The following is a 23,876-nucleotide window of genomic DNA, read 5'->3' as shown; positions in this document are numbered from 1 at the left end:
ACAATTAGCATTAAAAAGGATGTGGATAGCCCCCTGGGAAATAAATGGGAGTATGTTCTTAATAAAGGAGAAGGAAGAGGAGTGAAGAAATCAGGCAGACTGTGCACCTTTGATTAGAAAAGAAAATCTGTAAGATTAGAAGGCCATTACCACAGCACATGAAAATTTGATCCTAAATTCACTAAAAAAAAAAAAAAAAACTCTTTAAACATACTATGTCGTCCATTTACAATATGCTTTTATAACTATTTTTATTTATTATGCTTACAAGTGCTCTGAGAGAATTCTCTTACTTGCTTGGAATTTTGTGTTATTGTTTGTGCTTCGAATCAGCTGGAATGCCTTTTGGAATCCCACTGCGTGTTGGGTGGGACTGTCAGAAGACTTGACATTGCTAACGAAGGTGGACATTTTCCTTTTTGTCTCACTGGTGGCTGGAGACAGGAATGTCTTATAGCACTGGTCAAGCGAGCAAGTCCTGACGGTGTCTGCCACAGTCAACACGGAAATCTTGAAAAAAGAAAAAGAGACTTGTTATCCCACCATTTTAAGTTTTTTTTTTTTACATTCCAGAAGTGCCCAAAGAGTGAGACAGGCTACAGAACATTTTCTGGGAGTTTAAAAATAAATGCCTGAGGCATAAATCTATCAAATTTGAAAAAGATTAGTAAGGGCTGAAAAAGGAGGAAAAATCCTAGAGTCTGGTATTTGTTACAAGATGAAATCAGCAGTATGGTGCTCACATACAACATTTTAAAAAACAAGAAAAAAAATTCCACGCAGAGAAAAATCTTAGCAAGTATACATACTAACCATCTTGATTTTCAAACTGGGGGTGGAAGTCGGGGCATGGAGTGTTTTAAACAAAAGGATTAGTGAGTAAAACCTTTGGAATTGGAAAAGTCAAAATGATAAAGGGGAAAATGTCTACAGGCAATAGATTACTGTTAGCTGTAAACACACCTATCTCTGAGCTGTCCTGGAGATTAGTAAACCTCAGACCCTTCCCTTCTCTTTCCTCTTCCATCAATCCTGAGATAAAGTTCAGTCACCCACCAACATCTAAATCCCTCACCCTTTTCCTCAGCATAAATTGCAGTATGAAAGTCATGGCTTAGTACAGAAGGCCTTAGCAGGAGCCATAAAGGCAGTGGAAGACTGGAGGTGGTTGTCCACTGCTTCCTCAAACATTAGAATAAAAACTAAACCATTTTCCTTTCCCAAAGTCATTTTAAACATGGGTCAAAAAGAAACAAGAATAAAATATTAAATAGGTAATAAAAGGCGTTCAGGGAGGACCCAATGCCACAGGGGTCACTGGGACAACGGTCACCTTATCGTGTTCATCGATGGCGCTGAGGATGACCTGGGCAGCGTCCTTGGCAATCTGAAGCTGAGTGTCCGTGACAGAAGCCCCGTGGTCCAGGATCACTACTATGTGCTTCGACTGAGGCCGGACTGTGGAGACGTAGATGGGTCTAGATGGGGGAGAAGCTAGCTAGGGTCACTGTGGTTCAGGCAGAAGGTTTCACCTTAACACAGTTGTGCACACTAAAGGTGTTCACGTGTTTTACTAGGGGCAGCACAAGCATGAAGAGATCAGCGTGGAGGGAGAAACCATATTGGTGCTTTGAAAACAACATCTCATAACAACAATGGGTATCTGCAGAACAGAGATCAGTAACTTATGTCTTCTAAAGATTAAAGCAATGAGGGTATGTTTTTAAGAAATAAACTCCTTGGGAGGCTGGCTTTTTCGGCACACTCAAAAGTCAACTCTCTCAGCTATGATGATGCTGCTCACTGTTACATATCCTATTTCACTACAGGAAAAAGAACTGGTAGCCCCTTGGGCTGTACAGACAGTGCACAAAGGAGAAAATGGCCCACTTGCCAGTGCCGGGAGCTAAGGAGCAGGGCTCTGCTGGCATTGAAACAGCCATGCACAGCCCCCTCCTGCCTGTCAGTGGAGGCTTGCATGTCACTATGATGCTGAACAGGTTTCAGCGAAGCATCCAGGCTAAGACGGACTCAGAGGAAAGGCCTGACGATCCATCTCGGAAAACCAGCCAATGAAAACCTTATGGATCACGATAGTCCAATCCACAACCAATCATGGGGCTGGTACAGGACTGGGAAGTGTTTTGCTCCATTGTGTATGGGGTGCCATGAGTCACGGACTGACTGGACACAGCTAATAACAACAACAACCTGTGAGCATGTTTTACATAGCAGATTTGGTTTACCTCTCTCTGGACAAAGGTAATTGCTAAGAGGGCCTTTTCCCTTCTGCACTAAACAAATTCACATAGGTCAGCTGCCAAAGGGCCCCTTATCTAAACATTTAAAGCAGTGTCATCAAAATTTATACAAGCCTGTCATAGCCACTATTCTTGCCAGGTTTTTGTTTGCCAACATTAAAAAAAAAAAAGGAGGCGGAGGAAAAAACTGCAAAGGAGAAATGCCTCCCATCAAAGCAGCCTTCTGCTAACGTGCAGAGCAGGGGGGTTTGTGACAAGATGTTTAATGAGGTCTCTGTTCACAGTTTTAAAGCTGGAACAAATTAGGGGGAGCTTAAGAAAGCAAATCAGCCTCAAGAGAATTCTCTCCTTTACCGACATCCCTAAAATGCTAGATTTCTCTGTGAAACGTTAGATGCCAGTTGAGCCACAAAAGCCGGGCACAAATTAAGAAAAGTAGGCAAAGTACCAACAAAATTCAAAACTTGGCTGAATTTATACTAATTGTTCTCAAGCCAAAAAATCCTGCACCCATACTGAAGTACCACTCTAATATCATTAGTCGGTATCATTGAGCCAACAGAAAAATAGGATAAAAAGAATCCAGGAGAAGTGCTACAGAAATCAAAGACAGAACAGAAAAGAAGGAAATCAAAGCATCTGAAGGCTGACAATTATGTCTAATATTAACATTTCAGTCCCTGAACGTCACCATAAGGTAGGTGAAAGGATTTGCTTTAAATCGACACACTTCCAAATGAAAAGCACAATATATGCTAGCATTGCAATACTCTATTGTTGAAACTGCTTTGGTGAGGTATATATAAACAGTAACACTAACTGTATGGACTGGCAAGTGGTCTTTACCCACTCCTCAACCTCAAAGTGATGTAGAGAACTTGCAAAAGCATCAGACGAAAGCAGTTACGACAAGTAAAGAGACGGTAACAGCACTCTATGAAGAGAGGAACGTGGATTACACGGCCTAGTGAAGAGAGGTTTGAGAGTTGACTTAACATAGGTTTAGGGTGGAGGTATATGAAAACCTTCCAAGTGATCTGGTGTAGGTGAGTGCAGATTTGCGACAAGGTCCTGCTTTTCCTTTTGGACTGACCCTCACAGGTAATTCATTAAAAGAAGCATGACATTTCATCTATCTTCTTAGTCGCAAATTAAGAAGTAGACGATTCATGGTATCTCTTTTGCTCTAGTGACAGAGGAGCCAAACTAGAACACCAAGGCCATGACTTCTGGCCCAGCTTCTAGGACGCCCAAGTGTTCACCTAGATGTTTAGGAGAGAAGCTGAAGAAACTACACGGCCAAAAAAAAGTCTTCCTATGAAAAGCACAGAAAAAGTGTTTTCCTTGGGGAAAATCCTAGACACAATTAAACATGAAAGGAAGCTAAAGTGATGGTTAATTTAGACTCCAACTAAAGGCATGACAAGTGGGCACCTTGTGCTAGCTCCAGGTGTTCTGGTATCAAACATCTGACACTGCAAAGAGGGAACTACTGGGATTCAAAAGAAGACTATCTTTGCCTCGGGAGTTCTGTAAATTGATGTCTTGTCATACAAATTATCTCACCCTTACTGCCCTTCTGGCTAAGTGGTACAACCTCATGTCACTTCCATGAGAAAAACAGGATGTTAGTGATCTTTAATGCAACGCTTTCTGGACAACTCTAAAACATATAGCTAGCTGAGATTTACATGTAAAATTTCAGAAGTATGGAAAAGCACATAGAAAGAGAAGTTGAGAGTCACAAACTCAATCTACGCTGAGATACATTATAAAATCCTCCAGGGATGTACTAGGGAGAAGAAAAACCATCGTTTATGTCTCAAAAAAAAAAAAATATCTGAAGCTCAAAACAATTTTGGTGCTTCAAATGGCTTAATTTCTTTAGCAAACACCCAGTTTTATTTGGCTTGATAGATAGTTCTAGAAAAGCTCTAGACTGTATCATTTGCCCTTCCCTGCATTTCTACATCCACATATGTTAAACAGTGCAATCACTTCAGAACAAGGGTAGGACAAATTTCTGAATACACAGTTTAGAGGCAGAGCCTCTGTAGTAGGAGTCTGTATTGCATACCCAAAAGAAAACCAAACCCACTGCCGTTGAGTCGATTCTGACCCGTAGCGACCCTATAGGACAGGGTAGAACTGTCCCATAGGGATTCTAAGGAGCACCTGGTGGATTCGAACTGCCGACCCTTTGTTTAGCAGCATACGGAACCCTCTTATGCAATTATTAAGACTTTAGCAAGCAAGTCAACGTACCTACTACGATGCTCATAGCTGCCCTTACACCGGAACTTGTGTGCTGGGAAAACAGTGAAAATTCCTTCTTCTGAGCTGAAATACTGCCACTTGATTCCAGGATTGGATTTCAGGTTGTCTGCAAGAACTGCAAGAGTGGGGAAAATGAAATATAACCACCAAACCCACAGGTGCACACAGGCACCGCTACTCAGGCATCTGTTTTGCATAAACTGCTTGTAGTATGAAGAAATCCTGCTAGATAGAAGGTTATAAATTTTCTATAAAGTTTCTAAATTTTCTATATTTTTCTCTTTCCCTTAAAAGTACCCCATGCATAAAAATGTAATGTTTCGGTCAAGTGACACTATCGTTCTTAACATAGTAAATTAATACTTTATGTCCTGGATTATTTTTCCAGCATGAGTGATTCATTTGCATTAATCAGTCCCCTCACTTCATTTCCTCTGTTGGGTCAGGGGTGCACTTGTTGGCTTGGGGTACCTTTTCCAACTTTGGAAATAGTCTTGTTAATAGGACTAGTCTCCAGAGGGACTAGACCTGTGACTTTGCCTTCACTTCACTATGTCACTTCACAATGACAGAAACGGCACAGTTGACTCTTGAAATACCAGAACTACCATAGTTCCGTAACAGCTGCTACTAATGGAATGATTCATATTGCCAGGCATTGGGATAAAGACTTTTCACATATTATCTCATTCGATCCTCACAATAACCTTAGGCTGGAGGTGGCATTATTACCTGTACTTGGGAGTTGAGAAGATATACTCTGACAGCTTAATCAATTGTCTGAAGTGTCCTACCAGTATGACCGAGTTGGAATTCAAGGCTGGGTGTGCCTGGCTTCTATGCCCTCCTTCAGCACACATCACCTCCCTTCTGTTTATCTGCATCTGTCACTCCCTCGGGCCCAAGGGTCCGCCACCTTGTTTGTGCAATCTTGTCCCACAACCTCCATGACATCTTTCTTACCCTCTCCTGAAATCACAGTTCTCTCCCTTGTCTGAACTCTTAAGCCCTTTCACTCTGTTCCACAACTCAGTTTTTTATTATATATATAGTGTGTATAGGGTACTGCTTGCAGGATGCAAGATATACAAAGAAACGTAAGAAAAAAGTCCTAATGCAATAACTGATATACTAGCAGAATTATTACACAGATGGAAATGGAGGACAGAGCAATTCAACAGATGGAGGAGTGTGAGCAAAGGCAGTAACAAAGGAAGGCATGAGGTATATTTGAAAAAATATATATGTTCAATACACACTAAAAGGTTCCTGGGTGGTGCGGAGAAAGATGTAGCAGTCTGCTTCTATAAAGATATACAGCCTTGGAAACTCTATGGGGCAGTTCTATTCTGTACTATAGGATTGCTATGATTCCGAATCAGCTCAATGGCAACGGGTTCTGGGTGGTACAAATGGCTTGCTCTCAGCTACTAGCTGAAAGGTTGGCAGCTCAAACCCAACCACAGGTGCCTTGGAAGAAAGGCCTGGTGATCTAATTCTGTAAGATTAAAAAATAAAACACATCAAGTTGCCAACGAGTTGATTCTGATTCACGGTGACCCCATGAGTTTCAGGGTAGAACTAAGCTCCATAGGGTTTTCATGGTTGAGAATTTTGGGAAGCAGATTGCCAGGCCTTTCTTCCGAGGCACCTCTGGGTGGGTTTTAACTGACAGTCTTTCAGTTAGTAGCCTAGCACTCAACTGTTTGCACCACCCAGGGACTACCCTCCAGCCACTGAAAATCCTATGGAGTGCAGTTCTATGAAACATGTGGGGTTGCCGTGAGTTGAAATCAACTCAATGGCAATGAGCTGGGCTCTTAAAATACAGAATAATATGTATTATTATATCAATATGTTTATATGTGTTGAAATTGTAAAGCACTTCATTTCACTTGGATCCACAATCAATGCCCTTGAAGTAGCAGTCAAGAAATCAAATGATGTATTTTGCATCGGGCAAATCTGCTGCAAAAGACCACTTGAAAGTGTTAAAAAGCAAAGATGTCACTTTGAGGACTAAGGTGAGTCTAACTCAAGCTGTAGTACTTTATATCATCTCATATGCACGTGAAAGCTGGACAATGAACAAGGAAAACTGAAGAAGAATTGATGCCTTTGAGTTATGATGTTGGCAAAGGATACCGAATATACCACGGACTGCCAGAAGAATGAACAAATATATCTTGGCAGAAGTACAGCCATAATGCTCTTTGGAAGCAAGGATGGCAAGACTTCATTTCAAGTACTTTGAACATGTTATCAAGAGGTTCCAGTCCCTGGAGAAGGACATTATGCTTGGTAAAAGGGCCGGCGAAAAAGAGGAAGACCTTCAACTAGATGGACTGATAGAGCGGCTGTAACAATGGGGTCAAGTATAACAATGATTGTGAGGATAGCAAAGGATCAGGCAGTGTTTCATTCTGTTGTATATAGGGTAGCTATAAGTCGGAACCGACTTTATGGCACCTAACAACAACAACAACAACAACAATGCATGTATGCCCACATGGCCAATCAAGGACTTGTTTCAGTGACTATAAGGCTGAGATGTGACTCTGACAATGATCTTTCACTACTGACAAAGGGCTTTCATCCAAAATATTTCACTTAATTTATACAAAACCTTATCTACGTTTTGCAAGTGAGGACACTGAAGCTCAAATTAGTTAAATGACATTTCATAACATCGCCTTGTTTTATTTTTTCTTCATAGAACTTACCACCATCTGAAGTAACCTTGTTTATTTGTTTAATACCAGTCTCTCCCACTCCATTAGAAACTAAGGTCCCTGCAAACAGAAATGTGGCCTTGTTGCCGTAGAGCCTAGAACAATGCATGGCACTGTGAGTGCCCAGTTAATATTGTTTGACCAAATGAATCCACCATTAGTAGGTGGTAAAGTCAGACCTCAAACATAGCTCTCTTCTGACTCTACTGTACTTCCCACCAAATCCTCCTGCCCCAAATATGAAGGGTGGACATATTAAAATATGTTTTTATACAGCACTCAGTGTCAGGGATTACATTTCCAAACTGCGGGTGTTGTTGCGAGCCACGCTACAACCTACACCGATATCTCTGGGTCAGGATCGATAGAACCCTGGGAAGTCAGAATGTGTGGTGCCAGTTAGACATGTGCCTATCTCCCTTCCCTTAGATGGTCATGAACTCTGGGAGAAAAAGACACAAGCCTATTCCGTCTCCTTAGCATCCAGGATAGTGACTGGCCTATCACAGTGACTCATTACCTTGGCTGAGTTGAATTCCTATTTGAGACAGACAGCCCTTGTTTCAGGTTTAAAGCCCTGCTGTTTCTGGTCCATTGTGTCTGCATCTACCTCCTATTGCCCTGACTACCCACTTGGCTTTGCTCAACTTTTCTTCGCTTGTTCTTGGCCTCCAATGTGCAGAAAATTCTTTTATGGGGCAGGAGTAAAGAGATCAAAAAGATAAAATCTTACCTACAGACTTACAGACTAATGAGGGAGGTCAGAAATACCCACTGAACCGTTTAATAATTATCACAGTGTCTGATTAAGGACTTGGATGAGGTACAGAGGTTGGCTGTGAAATTTTTAAGTTAGAGAAGTTCTACCTGTTGTCCTAATAAGGGGTTGTGAATATGTACTGAATGAGTGCCTACGACCTACTAGGCACTATGCTAGGTTATACGTGTACACTACAGTGGGATTTTACTATTTGGGGACGTGGCTAGAATATAACCACCTCCCAAGATGCAACCAATGCATAAGGGCAGGGGAGTGAGAGCTTTCGGTGGAGTCACTACCAGAAATGTCAGCTTAGCAAGACAGAAGGCCCGAGGCCAAGCTCCTCTCTGTAACTCATCAGAGGACAGTGTAGGTAGATGCATGTCATTTGCTGCTGCCTTGTGTTTTTGTGTTGGGTGAAATGCAGAGTGAAGGTCTGTTTGGCTCCTGTCTCTTTCTCCTTCTGAGTGAGGCTCATATTTTTTGAAGTTTTATTTACTATGCAGAAGTCTTTTTGCCATAACAATATGTTTTTTGAAGACTTTCTGAGCCATGGCAAATATTTTCACAAATTAAAAAAAAAAGTCAATGCTGAAAATACATGATGGAACAAAATGTGGTAGATACATACGATGGAATAATGCTCAGCCATAAAGACATATGAAGGTTTGATACGTGCTAAAACACGGATAAGCCTTAAAAACATGACACTGAGTAAAACAAGTCAATTATTAAAGTCATAATATTGCATGATCTCACTTATATGAAATATCTAGGACAGGCAAAGGTATAGGGACCAGAGTTTTATTAGTGGTTAGCATAGGGGAGAGAGAAGAAGAAAGGGAGAGTCATTATTTAGGAAGTGACAAGTTTCTGTTCATGGAGATGGGAAATTTGGCAACAAGTATTGGTGATCGTTACACAATGTGATTAATATAACTGGTATCACTATATTGTACATGTGGAAAACATTGAATTAACAATAAAAACATAAAAACCCATCTGTGATGGATACTAAAATGTCAGTTTCATCTTTATATCTCGCTCTAGTGGTGGCTTTTACCAGCCATGGACCAATTTCAAAGAAGGAAGCAAAGATGAACCTCTAATTTTATGCTAACCATTAACAATGACTTACAAAACAGAAAATGCTGGGACAACATAGTCACTATGCCATGAAAGTACCACAAAGTGTTTTCTCTGTCAGTTTGTCCATTTCCAGGAACATATGCCCAGGGCCAGACATGGTATGCCTGGGTCAAGGTCTAATCAGGAAAATGTACAATCTACTCAAACAGACATTTGCCAGGCATTTTTAAGTGCCAAGTCCTGTGTTAATGCTTCCACACATGTCATTTAGTTCTCACCTCAACAAACAAATCTAATAACATGCACTAATGTTACAGAGGTTTGAATGAAATCAGAATGGGGTAGGCCCCATACGGAAACAATTTAAAATTTCCCCTCCTCTTCTATTCCTTAATAGTTTAAATACCCGGATATCTTCATAGAAACTTTCCTTTAGTCTGCCTCAGGGAGTGGTAAACTTCTTCTATAAAGGGCCAGAAAGCAAATATTTTTGGCTTTTTTGGGCCATACGATCTCTGTGGCAACTATTCAACCGTGCTGTTATATGAGAAAGCAGCCATGGACGTACATAAATGAATGACTGTGGCTGTGTCCCAATATAAGTTTATTTACCAAAATCAGTAGCAAACTGAATTTGGTTGGTAGTCCAAACTTTAGCAAGCATCAAAGTCGTGCAAAATGTACATAAAGGATTTAAAGTATGCCTTATGCGTTCAACAATTTGCCACCCACACCCACACCCCCACACACACATACCAAGGAGCTATAGCATATTTTTTTTTATCTCCACAATTATCCTAAGAGTAAAAATGATTCTCCCCAAGTAAAGCAGCAAACCAGTTGCTGTCAGGCTGATTGTGACTCACGCTACCTCATGTGCATCAGAGGAGAACTGTGCTCCACATGGTTTTCAATGGATGATCTTTTGGAAGTAATCACCAGGCCTTTCTTCTGAGGTGCCTCTGGGTGGACTCGAACCTCCAACCTTTTAGTTGGCAGCTGAACGTTGTTAACCATTTGCACCACCCAGAGGCTCTAAGTTTCAGATGAGCAAACAGGTTCAGGGAGGTTTTTTGATGTGCCCAAGAATCTCACAGCAGACAAGAGGGGCCCTAGGACCCCAGCCAGTCTATGACTACGCCTGTTCCCTCTCCACTCTGCCAGGTGACTTGCCCTTATCAAGGTCATTCATCACCTGGATTGAGGCAACCACATGCTCCCTTGAGCCGCTGGGCTGAAGGGAGTAAGTGTAAACAGGGAAGAGGCTTTTTCTGGCCCTAGTCTCCTGGGTGTCTGAAGCCTTAACCTCAATCTCACATTAGCACTTTCTCCAGGCAGCCCTGCCAACTCCTAACTAAAAATGCAAACACTGCCTTTGGAAGTAAAAGGAAGCTCAATGACCTCATTTAAAAGTAACATCTGTAACAATAAACAGGCTGCAGTGAAACTATTAAAATGAGAGCCAATGGGGGCAAGAATGTTTTAAAAATACATCAGAATTCACACAGTGCATGATACATTTAGTCTCACCACAAAAGATCATTCCTTATGATCATTGCAGCCCACAGCACAGTATGAGGGTTTCCCAAACTCTCCTGCTGAGGACTCCTTTGGCATCTGATTAAATTTATCCATTATTTGGTACTAGCAGAAAGATGATGGATATGATGGTAATGAGGACCCCAGGGGCCAGGAATAATCAATCAATGTGGTGTGCATCGCCAGCGGGCTCCTCCCTTACCTAGATGTGGAGGCAAAATGAGAGCCTTATTATCAAAGCAGGCAACCCAGAGGGGGCTTCCCCCATTCATACGAGTCAGTTAGGTATTCTGGCCACTCCATAACTTGGGCTGGTATCCAAACACAAGGTCCTGTACACTCACTCTTTCCTCAGAAATGCTGGAAGCCTTCCAGGAAAAACCTGGGCAGACGCCCAAGCTGTCACCCATAATGTACAGCATGAGGCTTTAAGCTATTAATGGGCGGGGTCAATATCTGTCTCAATGGCTTTGCACACCTAGGCAGTAAATGGTTTTTTCCTCACTGAAGCTTATCCTCAAGCTAGAAGTTACTGCAACCTCTGAAATTCACCAGCCTTTTATCTCTTCCCACTTGAGGTACTGGTAGTTTAGCGGCAGAATTCTCACCTTCCTGCCTGAGATCTGGGTTTGCTTCCTAGTCAATGAATCTTCTGTGCAGCCACCACATGCCTGTCAGTAGAAACTTGTGTGTTGCTATGATGCTGAACATGTTTCAGGGGAGCTTCCATGCTAAAAGAGACTAGAAAGAAAGGCCTGGCAATCTATTTCCAAAAAAAAAAAATCAGCCAATGTAAACTCTATGGATCACAAAACTCCCTTCTGCAACCAATCATGAACACGGAACAGAACTGGGCAGTGTTCATTCTGATGTGTGTGGGGTTGCTACGAGTCAGGGGCCTACTCGATAACAGCAAACAACCACCCCCACCAACTGCTATCTAGTGTAATCATTGTTATGGGTAAGTTTTAGATCCTCCATTCCTAGATTCTAAGATCCTTGAATGCAAGATCTATATCTGATTCACCTCTGAATCCCTAAAGCAAAGATTCCCAGATTTTTTCATCAAGGCATACAACCTTCAGAACAGTGGGACTGATATCGGAGGTGCACAGGTTGGGAAGATCTGCACTGAATTACTATTTCTCAACCATTTTTCCGTATCTTTGTTTGATAAGTTCTACAATCTTACCTTCCTCTAACATCAGACGCCATTAAAAATAAATTAGACACTGTGACTAAATAAATATAGAAGCAATGATAATTTCAGACATACTTTTTCAAATTATAAACATTCCTTTCTCCCAATTCCACCACCTTGATAGAGAAAGGTTGCCCATACAACATGACACAGAAAGAGACAGGTAAGTAGATAGATAAAAAGCCTACTGGTATGATAGTTTCACTGGTGTATACACAGGTCAACATGTATCAATTGTGTACATTAAATATGCCCAGTTTATGGGGTGCCAATTATACCTTGATAAACCTGTCTTCTATGCTGTTGGTGATAAAATAGCAAAACGTACTGAGCAACATACAATACCTTCATATATAGTGTCACTGTTCATCATTACTTTATGCGTTTGTTATCTTATCCCCATTTTACAGATGCAGAATTAACTTGCTCAAGGTCACAATGGCAGAGTCATGATTTGGATCTAAGTGTGTCTGCCTTCAAAGCTTTAGCAATCAACAGATAGAAAACGCACAGAGTATTTCTCTTCTTTTTTAAAAAAATTTTTATTGTGCTTTAAGAGAAAGCTTACAAATCAAGTCAGTCTCTCATACAAAAATTAATATACACCTTGTTATATACTCCTAGTTGCTTTCCCCTTATGAGACAGCATACTCCTTCTCTCCATTCTCTCTTTTCGTGTACTTTCAGCCAGCTTCTGACTCCCTCTGCCCTCTCATCTCCCCTCCAGACAGGAGCTGCCCACATAGTCCCATGTGTCTTCTTGATCCAAGAAGCTCACTCTTCACCAGTATCATCTTCTATCCCATAGTCCAGTCCAATCCCTGTCTGAAGAGTTGGCTTTGGGAATGTTTCCTGTCTTGGGCTAACAGAAGGTCTGGGCCATGGCCTCCAGGGTGCTTCTAGTCTCAGTCAGACCATTAAGTTTGGTCTTTATATGAGAATTTGAGGTCCGCATCCTACTGCTCTCTCAAGGGTTCTCTGTTGTGTGCCCTACCCTGTGTGTTTACTTTTGTAGCTATTTCTTTAACATCTCTCACCTGTAGGAGCTGTAAGCTCCAAGACAGCAGGAGCCAAGTAAGTTTTGTTCACCATCAGATTCCCAGTGCTTAACACATGCCTGCCTTCAGTACCAACTCAATCGATATTTGCTGAGTAAAAAAGTGAACAATGACATTGGTCAAGACTCTTCATCTCTGCGCCCCATGACATTTCATAATTTCCACATGTGTAAAGTAACAGATTTGGACGAAGTGTTCCCAAAGACCCATAAGAACCAGGGTCAATAGGAACCAAGATCAACAGGAAGGAAGCACACAGATTTAGGACTAGAGGCAAAAAACAAACCTCCAACTGATTCTGATCAGGTTTACGAAAAAAAAAAAAAGAAAGAAAGAAAGAAAAAAAGGGCGGGGGCAGCACCATTGGTTCCTGATGACTTAGAAGCTGTTAGTTAGCACTATGAGGTGATTAACAGTGACCCCAAGACTATGTAAACAAAATACACAAACAGTAGTGGTAAGTGCTGTTTAGATAAGAAAGATGGAGAAAACTTAACATCAGCCGTTAAAGACCCTGGAGTCATCACAGATGGCTCGGTATAATCTCTGATGAGCAAGAGCAACAAAAGGAAGAGTTTTCAGTGCTGAAGTATTAAGTTAATTATGGGGACAACTACAAAATCTCTTTCACTCTAAGCTCTTAAAGGCAGAAATGATACCTAACTAAAAAAAAAAAAAAAAACAGCTTTAGATTATTTGGATAAAGCTCTGCCTTAAGTAGGGCAGACCACTGGGTGGCCAGAGGAAGTTGGGTTTGATCCTGAAAATTTTGCTTCTGAACATGCAGGGTTTTCAGATTGTGTAATGGTAACCTTTGTATTTGGTTACAAGATCAGGACAAATTCTCCTCCAGCCAACTCTAAGGCATAACCCAAGGATCTTAACCTATTCCACACCATGAACCCTCGCAGCCTGGGCAAGTCTATGGAACCTTTCTCAGAATGCTTTCAACGCCTAAAAATAAAACATTAAAGATTAGAAAGAAAACACATTATTATGAAAGTTTTCAAAATATTAAAACTTAAAGTTGTAGCAATGTATGTGCCTTAGTATGCATTAAGAAAGACTTAGTGGCTGGTGTAATGCCTTCCATAATTTGGAAATAGTGATGGTGTTATCGTTGTTAGGTGCCACAGAGTCAGTTCCGATGCATAGCGACCCTATGTACAACAGAACGAAACACTGCCCGGTCCTGTCCCCCTCCCACAATCATTGTTATGCTTGAGACCGCTGTTGCAGACACTGTGTCAATCCATTCCATTGAGGGTCTTCCTCTTACTTTTTGTTGACCCTGTACTTTACCAAGCATGATGTCCTTCTCCAGGGACTGATGTTTTCTGACAACATGTCCAAAGTATGTAAGACATAGTGTCGCCATCCTTGCTTCTAGGAAGCATTCTGGTTGTACTTCTTCCAAGATAGCTTCGTTTGCTCTTTTGGCAGTCCATGGTATATTTAACATTCTTCACCAACACCACAACTCAAAGGCATCAATTCTTCTGTCTTCCTTATTCGTTGCCCAGTTTTCACATGTGTATGATGTGATTGAACACACCATAGCTTAGGTCAGTCCCACCCTAGTCTTTCAGGTGACTGCTTTGCTTTTCAACACTATAAATAGATCTTTTGCAGCAGATTTATCCAATGTCATGCGTCTTTGAATTTCTTGACTGCTGCTTCCATAGGTGTTGGTTGTAGATCTAAGTAAAATGAAATCCTTGACTATTTCAATCTTTTCTCCATTTATCATGATGTGTTATATATTATGCTGATTGGTCCAGTTGTGAGGATTTTTGTTTTCTTTATGTTGAGGTGTAATCCATGCTGAAGACTGTAGTCTTTGATCTTCATCAGGAAGTGCTTCCAGTCCTCTTCACTTTCAGCAAGCTAGGCTGTGTCATCTGCATAATGCAGGTTGTTAACGAGTCTTTCACCTATTCTGATGCCCCATTCTTCTTCATACAATCCAGCTTCTCGGATTATTTGCTCAACATACAGGTTGAATAGGTATGGTGAAAGGATACAACCCTGATGCACACTTTTCCTGACTTTAAACCACACATTATTCCCTTGTGACTGAACAGCTGCCTCTTGATCTATGTACAAGTTCCTCATGAGCACAATTAAGTGTTCTGGAATTCTCATTCTTTCCCAACGTTATCCATAATTTGTTATGATCCACACAGTGGAATGTCTTTGAATAGTCAATAATACACAGGCAAACATCTTTCTGGTATACTCTGCTTTCAGCTAAGATTCATCTGACATCAGCAATGATATCACTGGTTCCACATCCTCTTCTGAACCCAGCCTAAATTTCTGGCAATTTCCTGTCCATATACTGCTGCATCTACTTTTGAATGATCTTCAGCAAAATTTTGCTTACGTGTGATATTAATGATACTGTTTGATGATTTCCACATTCGGTTGGATCACCTTTCTTGGGAATAGGCAAAAATATGGATCTCTTCCAGTCGGTTGGCCAGGTAGCTGTCTTCCAAATTTCTTGGCATAGACAAGTGAGCACTTCCAGCACTCCATCCATTTGTTGGAATATCTCAACTGATATTTCGTCAATTCCTGGAGCCTTGTGTTTCACCAGTGCCTTCAGTACAGCTCAGATTTCTTTCTCCAGTACCATTGGTTCCTGATCATATGCTACCTCTTGAAATGGTTGAACGTCGACTAATTCTTTTTGGTTTAATGACTCTGTATTCCTTCCATCTTCTTTTGATGCTTCCTGCATCGTTTAGTATTTTCGCTGTAGAATCCTTCACTATTGGAACTGGTGGCTTGAATTTTTTCTTTAGTTCTTTTAGTTTGAGAAACATCAAGCGTGTTCTTCCCTTTTGGTTTTCTATCTCCAGCCCTTTGCACATGTTATAATAATACTTTGTCTTCTCGAGCCACCTTTTGAAATCTTCAGTTCTTCTACTTCATCATTTCTACCTTTTGCTTTAGCTGCTCGATGTTAAAGTGCAAGTTTCAGAGTCTCTTTTGACATCCATTTTGGTCTTTTCTTTCTTTCCTGTCTTCTTAATGACCTCTTGCATTCTTCGTGTATGATGTCCCTGATGTCATTCCACAACTTGTCTGGTCTTTGGTCATTAGCGTTCAATGCGTCAAATCTATTCTTGAGATGGTCTCTAAATTCAGGCAGGATATATTCAAGGTCATACTTTTGCTTTCATGAATTTGTCCTAATTTTCTTCAGTTTCAACTTGAACTTGGATAGGACCAACTGATGGTCTGTTCCACAGTGGGCCCCTGGCCTTTTTTTGACTGATGATATTGAGCTTTTCCATTGTCTCTTTCCACAGATACAGTTGTTTTGATTCCTGCGTATTCCTTTTGGCGATGCCCACATGTATAACTGCTGTTTCTGTTGGTGAAAAAAAGTATTTGCAATGAAGAAGTTGTTGGTTTTGCAAAATTCTGTTGTGGGATCTCTGGCATCATTTCTATCACCATGGCCATATTTTCCAACTACCGATCCTTCTTCATTTCCAACTTCCAAGTTCTAATCACTGGTACTTATCAATGCATCCTGATTGCATGTTCGACCAATTTCAGACTGCAAAAGCTCGTAGAAATCTTCAAGTTCTTCATCTGGGGCCTTAGTGGTTGGTGCATAAATGTGAATAATAGTCGTATTATCTGGCCTTCTTTGGAGGCGTACTAGTATTATCCTATCACTGGCAACATTGTACTTGAGAATAGATCTCAAAATGTTCTTCGTGACAATGAATGCAATGCCATTCCTCTTTAAGTTGTCATTCCTGGCATAGTAGATCATATGATTGTCCAATTCAAAATGGCCAAAACCAGTCCATTTCAGCTCACTAATGCCTAGGATATCGATGTTTATGCATTCCATTTCATTTTTTACAATTTCCAATTTTCCTGGACTATACTTTGTACATTCCAGGTTCCAATGCTTGCAGCTGTTTTTTCTTATTTTGAGTTGTGCCATATCAGCAAATGAAGGTCCCCAAAGCTTTACTCCATCCACATCATTAAGGTCGACTCTACTTTGAGGAGGCAGCTCTTCCCCAGTCATCTTTTGAGAGCCTTCCACCCTGGGGGTTCACCTTCCAGCACTATATCAGACAATGTTCTGCTGCTCTTCGTAAGGTTTTCACTGGCTAATGCTTTTCAGAAGTAGACTCCCGGGTCCTTTTTCCTAGTCTGTCTTAGTGTGGAAGCTCAGCTGAAACCTGTCTCCCATGGGCGACCCTGCTGATATACGAATATTGGTGACATGGCTTCCAGCATCACAGGAACATGCAAGCCCCCACAGTACGACAAACTGAATGACACTTGGCGGGGGGAATAGTCATACGCATGAATAATATTTCAAAACATCTTCAGTAGCTACTATGTAAGATGAAAACAGCTATGATTTCTTTGGTGACAAAGTCACTGGTATGGCAAGTATACTGTGGATTCTTACCTTAATTTATACCTGACTTAGAGATTAGTGAAAATAAAGATCTAATTCATTTATTTAAAATCAAGTTCACAACACCCCTGAATTGTATCCATTTACCCCTTGGGGGATCTGTGGACACCAGGTTAAAAATCCTTACTCTAAGCGGCAATGAACTCTTGCTGCTTTTAACATTTATATGGATTTTAAATCTGGCAGCAAAGGAGGTTTCACTACAGAGAAAGTCTGTGGTGACCACTATTATGAAAGTGCACTTCTAAACAGCTACATGAAGGGTCAGGAGGTTACAAAGATATTCCTTCTAAAGAAAGTATCGTCTCTATTTTATAACCAATTACAGACGCTTCTAAAAGTTCAAACACTGAAACCCTACGATATCTGGATAAAGATTATTGATAAGGTCAACGGTGTTGCCAGCCCAATCGTCTTTCTCTAAACCTTGTCTCTTGACTAAAAATTCCCAAGGTGCCAAACAGATGACAATCAGGAAATTAAAAACAAACACACAAACAAAAAACAAACCCATTGCCATTGAGTTGATTCTGACTCATAGTGACCCTACAGTACAGAGTAGAACTGCCCCATAGGGTTTCCAAGGAGTGGCTGGTGGATTTGAACTGCCGACCTTTTGATTAGCAGCCAAGCTCTTACCCACTGTGCCACCAGAGCTCTGATCAGTAAGTAAAAAAAAAAAAAATTTTTTTTTTTTTTTTTTTAATCAGTAAGTACGGAGGCGGAATTTAGATAAAAATCAATAACAGGTCAGGCATTATTCTAGACATTTTAGTTATTTTGAAATTTCACAATTGGTTTTATAAAGTCAATATAATTACTCTCTCATTTACAGAGGAGAAAACTGAAGCCAAGAGAAGTGACTTAAGTATGACCACTGTTATAAAACTCTGATCAAGGGAGGCAAAACTTGGATCAACAGATCAATTGAGTCATGTTGCTTTCTTCCCCCTTTTTCCGTTTTAAATATTTATTGAGTCCTGATTATGTGTAAGGCACTGTGTTGTTGTTAGGTGCCATCCAGTTGGCTCCAACTCATAGAGACCTTATGTATAACAGAACAAAACGTTGTCTGGTCCTGCACCATCCTCACATTCATTGCCATGTTTAAGTCCATTGTTACAACTTTTCAGACTGTGTAATGGTAACATTTGTATTTGGTCTCAAGTTCAGGACAAATCCTTCTCCAACTGTACAGGTAATACATAGGAATTGTATCTCTGCCTTTGGTCCTGAATACTTTATACTAAACCAAGGGAAGACTTTCTTCATGCAGCAGTAAGAACACAGGTGAGAGGGTGCAAAGGGGGATGCATGCTCTTAGATCTGACCTAGTACTTACCACCATCCATGGATGTTCTTCCCTAGGACATCCCAACAAGTAAAGCTCTTGAATACAGGAGGTAGTTGATAAATGCTTACGATGAAATATCATAAAATGGAAACAGGTCTTCTGACAAGCTCTGTCCCATCACCCCCCTTTGTGTAAGGCCTCCAACAAGCAAGTATTTCTCTCTTACAGCTCCTATGCTAATTTTAAGTGAATACCAAAAATTCTGTAATAGCCATGGGCTTATTTTTCTTTAACCACAGCATATAATCTGTTGCCAGATAAGCAGCTAAAAAAAAACAATGCCTTTCCCCTTTCTAGGAGTTCTTTACTACTCATTTATGGAATCTCAAGCTCCGTCTGCATACAGTGGATAATTCTAACGTATGGGTCCCAGACTCCCTAGCCCTCAAATATTTTCCTTCCAACTCTACCATCTACATCTGACTGGTTCTTATGTCATCAGCCTTTCCAGTTAAAACAAAACCAACCATGTCCCCAAACTTTGTGCGTGCCCACTTTAATGCTTAAACCACTAGGGCAATGAGAAAGAGATGGATTACAAACCACTTGTAGTTGGCCTGTGATTTTTGTTTTTCTCAACAATATTATCCATCAGACACAGGGACAAGAAGAAAACACTCTAATAGAAAGCTTGTTGCCGCCCATCTCAAGGTACTCTGTACTTTCTGATGCCTGCCCAACACCATTCAGCAAAATACTCAGAGCTGCCTGCCCCCTACAGTTTGCCAAATATTAAATACAAGCGCTGTTCTGAATACACAGAGGAGCAGACACACAAAAACACACATACTTCCCAAAGAGACCAGAATTTACACAGCACCTTCAGTAATATTCTGTGCAATTGCAGACACTTGAGGGGGAACATTCTGAGAACTCCAAACAAAACTCCTAGCATCACACGCAATCAGACCTCTCCAATTTCCATAACCTGAATATCATTTTCCCATGTGTTCTGGAAGGTGTCATATTTCAAGGACCCCCAGGTACTGTTTATGCTGCTCTAGAATGGTAGACATATTGAGTACTTGACCATGTACCAGGCACTTTGCTAAGTCCTTTATACATACATTATCTCAGTTAATTCTTAAAGCAACCCTATGAGGTAGATTTTATTATTCAGGAAACCAAAGCCAAGAGAGGTTAATTTCCCCCAAATACATATAACTAGTAAAAGCAAGAATGTGGATGTTGACCAAAGAGACATTACTATCTCATATTCTGGCTCAGAAAGAGAAAGGTGACTTAAGCCCTGAGCACTGAATGGGATCCACACCATCTAATCTGGTGGTTCTGCCACCACACTTACTATCCTAGCTAAAGGACAGCTCAATGATTCCTTTCTGTCTCCATGCGTCTGCTTTAGTCTAATACTAAGGAGAAACCTATAACCAAATCTGTTGCCACTGAGTCAATTCTGACTAACAGTGACCCTACAGGATAGAGTAGAGCTGGCCCACAGATTTCCCAAGGAGTGCCTGGTGGAATTGAACTGCCGACCTTTTGGTTAACAGCTGTAGCACTTAACCACTATGCCACCTAGGCTTCCATACTAAGGAGAGGGCATCCTTAAATCTCCAGTTCTGTTTCAAGTTCAGGGCACTTCATGCCCATTCTAGACTAATTTTATGGTGCAAAAAGAAGCAGTCAATTCTGATCTTGATTCAGTTGAGATAGCACGGTAATGGACTCAAAGGATCCGGAATAAGCTGAACAATCCAAATCAGTATGGGATCTAGTATTCTACCCTCTTCCTTTCTAGTAGACCATGCCCTGAGGATCCAAAGGTCCAAGGTGATCTCTAAACCTCCATGGAAGGAGTAATAGAGAGTTAACATAGATGGAATTCCCAAACCTCGTGATCATATTAGCTTTTTAAATATACAGATTCTCAAGCTCTACCAAGTCTGATTCACTAGACTGGGGCTGGGGCCAGAGAATATGTATTTTTTTTTTTTACAGAGCACCCAGAATATACCAGGCTTATTTTTATCATTATAACATTTAGCATTGTATTGTAATTGTACTTGCCTCTTGATTTTTCTCCTCCACTCTATCCTTTCACACATCCCACTCCCCCTCCCCCCAAAACACACATTCACACACTAGGCTGTGAGCTCCTCGAGAGTAGGAAGTCTGTCTTAATTATATTGGTGTCTGGCATAGTAAAAAAAAAAACTAAACCCACTGCCGTCGAGTCGATTCCGACTCATAGCGACCCTATAGGACAGAGTAGAACTGCCCCATAGAGTTTCCAAGGAGCGCCTGGCAGATTTGAACTGCCGACCTCTTGGTTAGCAGCTGTAGCACTTAACCACTACACCACCAGGGTTTCCTCTGGCATAGTAGCCACCAACAATTGGCACTTGAGAGAAGTTCTTTATGAGGGAGAACCAGTAAGGAGTCAGGGTTGACTCTGAATCTCAAGCTTGGATAACGGGTATAATGAAATTGCTGTTAATTGGCAGATGGAATATGAGTCAAGGAAGAGGTCTGGGTAGGTACAGAGATTATAGGTTTGGTTTTAGACAAAGAGTTTAAAGAGTCATGAGGCAGAATAGAGTGATGAAAATACATCTCTTCATCCTAAGAAGTCTATTGAGGGAGGCCATTAGACTATGAGTCAGGATACTTAATATTTAGTCATACCAATACCAAGAATTTCCTGTTGACTTTGGGTAGATCAGTTAACTTCTCTGGGCTTATTTCTCATCTATAACATGAAGCTGAAACTTGTTCTTGGTATCACTGGTAAAAATAAAATGATCGTATGATGATTTGAGGTACTAAGATGCAATGGATTGTTTTTCTTATGTACCTTGTGTTTGGACTCACCACGGTTTAACGCAATGTAGAGTCTGTAGTCTTATGCCACTCTACGTACCTGGGACTTTTATGTGTGTTGATATGCTGTTAGGCTAAGAAAACCAGTGTTACTTTACAGGAAACTACAACCACATTTCTTTTTCACTGAGGTCCTTTAAAAACAAACAAATAAACAATAACAAAAACAACAGCAGAAAATAGCTTCTGCCAAGTCAACTCCAACCCACGGAGAACCCCACATTTGTTCACTAGGCTTTCTTTTGAGGTGCCTTGGGTGGACTTGAGCCACCAACTTTCTGTTAGCGTCTGAGTGCGTTAATCTTGCACCACGTAGGGACAAGTTTCTTCAAATAACTCGGTTATTCTATTATAAAAATGGGGAGTGGGGAGACAGCACATAGAAAATCCTTGTTTGTTTGTTTCCACTGTCATCCATTCATTGCCTCATTCATTCAATAAGCCTTTACTGTGTGCTTACTGGAGCCCTAGTGGCACACTGGTTAAGAGCTTGGCTGCTAACCAAAAGGCCAGCAGTTTGAATCCACCAGCTGCTTCTTGGAAACCCTGTGGGGCAGTTCTACTCTGTCCTATAGGATTGCTATGAGTTGGAATCGACTTGGCAGCAACAGGTTTGTTTTTTGTTGGTTTTGTGCACCTGTTAGGACAAAGCACTGGATTGAACACTCTGCACACCAAAAATAAACACAAAGTTTCCACCTTCAAGAAGCAGAGACTCAAGTAGATACCTATAAAAGAAAACTAAAATTCTACAATAAGAATGTGCCATAGAGTAACATAATAAACAAGAGTTGTAGGAGACACACTATGATGTGCCATCCAGTGAAATGAAGAACTTATACTTCTACAACACCTTGAAATGCTGATAGCCAGAGCCTTGCTCAGTGTTACTACTCCCTCTGCCTAAACTAACGACTGGTCAATGCAGGGACATAAAAAAGTCCATCTCCTTGCCCCAGTGTGGGAGAACACAACTCTGAAGGGCTACCGGAGGTTCCAAGCTCCCTTAGGGTGGCCTGAGGCCTCTGCTGAGACTGCATCACAGCCCATCTTCTCCATCTGCCCATCCTGATTCCTTCTCTTTCTCCACAGGCCGTTAATCTCCATCTCAGAGTCTGTTTACCAGAAAACAGACAAGGAATTCTTACCTGAAAGGATCAAGGCAGATAACACAGAAGTTAGCCCTTGAGAAATGTAGTATTTTACAAGGCAGAGAAGGCAGGCATTGCTCATAACATGAGCAAAAGCAAGGAGGGGTGATATAGAATGGAGATTTTGAAGATGTAAAGTGATTCTTTGAGCTTAAGGAGGAGAAGAAGTAGAAGATGGAGTCGAAAGGCCTCCACCTTTTTTGTCTTTAAGGAAAAGGGTAGCCATCAGTTGTGAAGAATAGTTTCAGAAGTAGGTATTTTCAAATCCTACGGTGTGCCAGGTGCATTGGATAAAAGAGAACAGAGGCAGGGAGATCTTTTAGGAGGTTCCTACTTTAGTCAGTCTTCTCGAAAGGCAATGAAGATCTAAATTTATGGCAGTACCTGTGGAGAAAATAAATGGGATTCAAGACATACCTTTGAGCTATGAAATATAAGCCAAGTTTCACCTTCAATAAAAAGAGGACAATGAGACCTAAGTTACAAGGCTAGTGTGATGAGCAAGAAGAGTAACACAAAGACAAATGCCTAGCAAGATGTCTGTTGTTGTTAGCTACCATCAAGTCAGCCTTAGACTCATGGTGACTCCATGCACAATGGAACTAAATGGTGCCTGGTCCTGCACCAACCTGATGATCAGTTACAGATTGGACCATTGTGATCTATTGGGTTTTCATTGCCTTTCTTCCTAGTCCAGCTTAGTTTGGAAGCTTTGCTGAAAATTCTTCAGTATCATAGCAACATGTAAAAGCCTCCACTGACAGATGGGCAGGGGATGCATATGAGGTGCAGTGGCTGGGAATTGAACCCAGGTCTCCTGCATGAAAGGTGAGAATTCTGCCACAGAACCACCAATGCCCTCAGCAAGGTGTCTAGCACACAGTAAATGCTCAACAAATGATCATTCACTCAAGCTCTCATTCAATCACTAATTAAGCCAAACTTGTAACAGCTGGAGAAGTACTGGGTGGAAAAGGGCAAAGAAGAATTCCCAGTGTACCCAGGATGAGGGTTGTAATAACTATGAAATCAAGTGAGGGAGTAATTTGGAGGAAAGTTTGTTTTTGTTTTGTGGTTATTTGTTTGAGGTAGCTACATGACAATCGGAAACTCTGGTAGCATAGTAGTTACAGCGCCAACAAAAAGGTCGG

General features: G+C 41.1%; 1 protein-coding gene across 3 annotated transcripts in view; it reads right to left on the bottom strand.

The window, feature by feature from the left end:
* The window catches only part of CACHD1 (cache domain containing 1), a 295,097-nt gene that overhangs the window by 77,295 nt on the left and 193,926 nt on the right, over positions 1-23,876 (bottom strand). For all 3 annotated transcript variants that reach the window (XM_049879478.1, XM_049879479.1, XM_049879480.1), the window contains 3 exons: positions 4,527-4,653; positions 1,334-1,478; positions 294-510 (listed from right to left, as the gene is read on the bottom strand). In XM_049879478.1, coding sequence (XP_049735435.1) covers positions 294-510; positions 1,334-1,478; positions 4,527-4,653 — 489 coding nt within the window. The remainder of the gene's footprint in view (positions 1-293; positions 511-1,333; positions 1,479-4,526; positions 4,654-23,876) is intronic.

Source organism: Elephas maximus, chromosome 3, assembly GCF_024166365.1.
Source record: "Elephas maximus indicus isolate mEleMax1 chromosome 3, mEleMax1 primary haplotype, whole genome shotgun sequence".
NCBI classification, from domain to species: domain Eukaryota; kingdom Metazoa; phylum Chordata; class Mammalia; order Proboscidea; family Elephantidae; genus Elephas; species Elephas maximus.
Note: the sequence above shows the minus strand (reverse complement) of the source record. Positions and strands in the feature narration are given on the sequence as shown.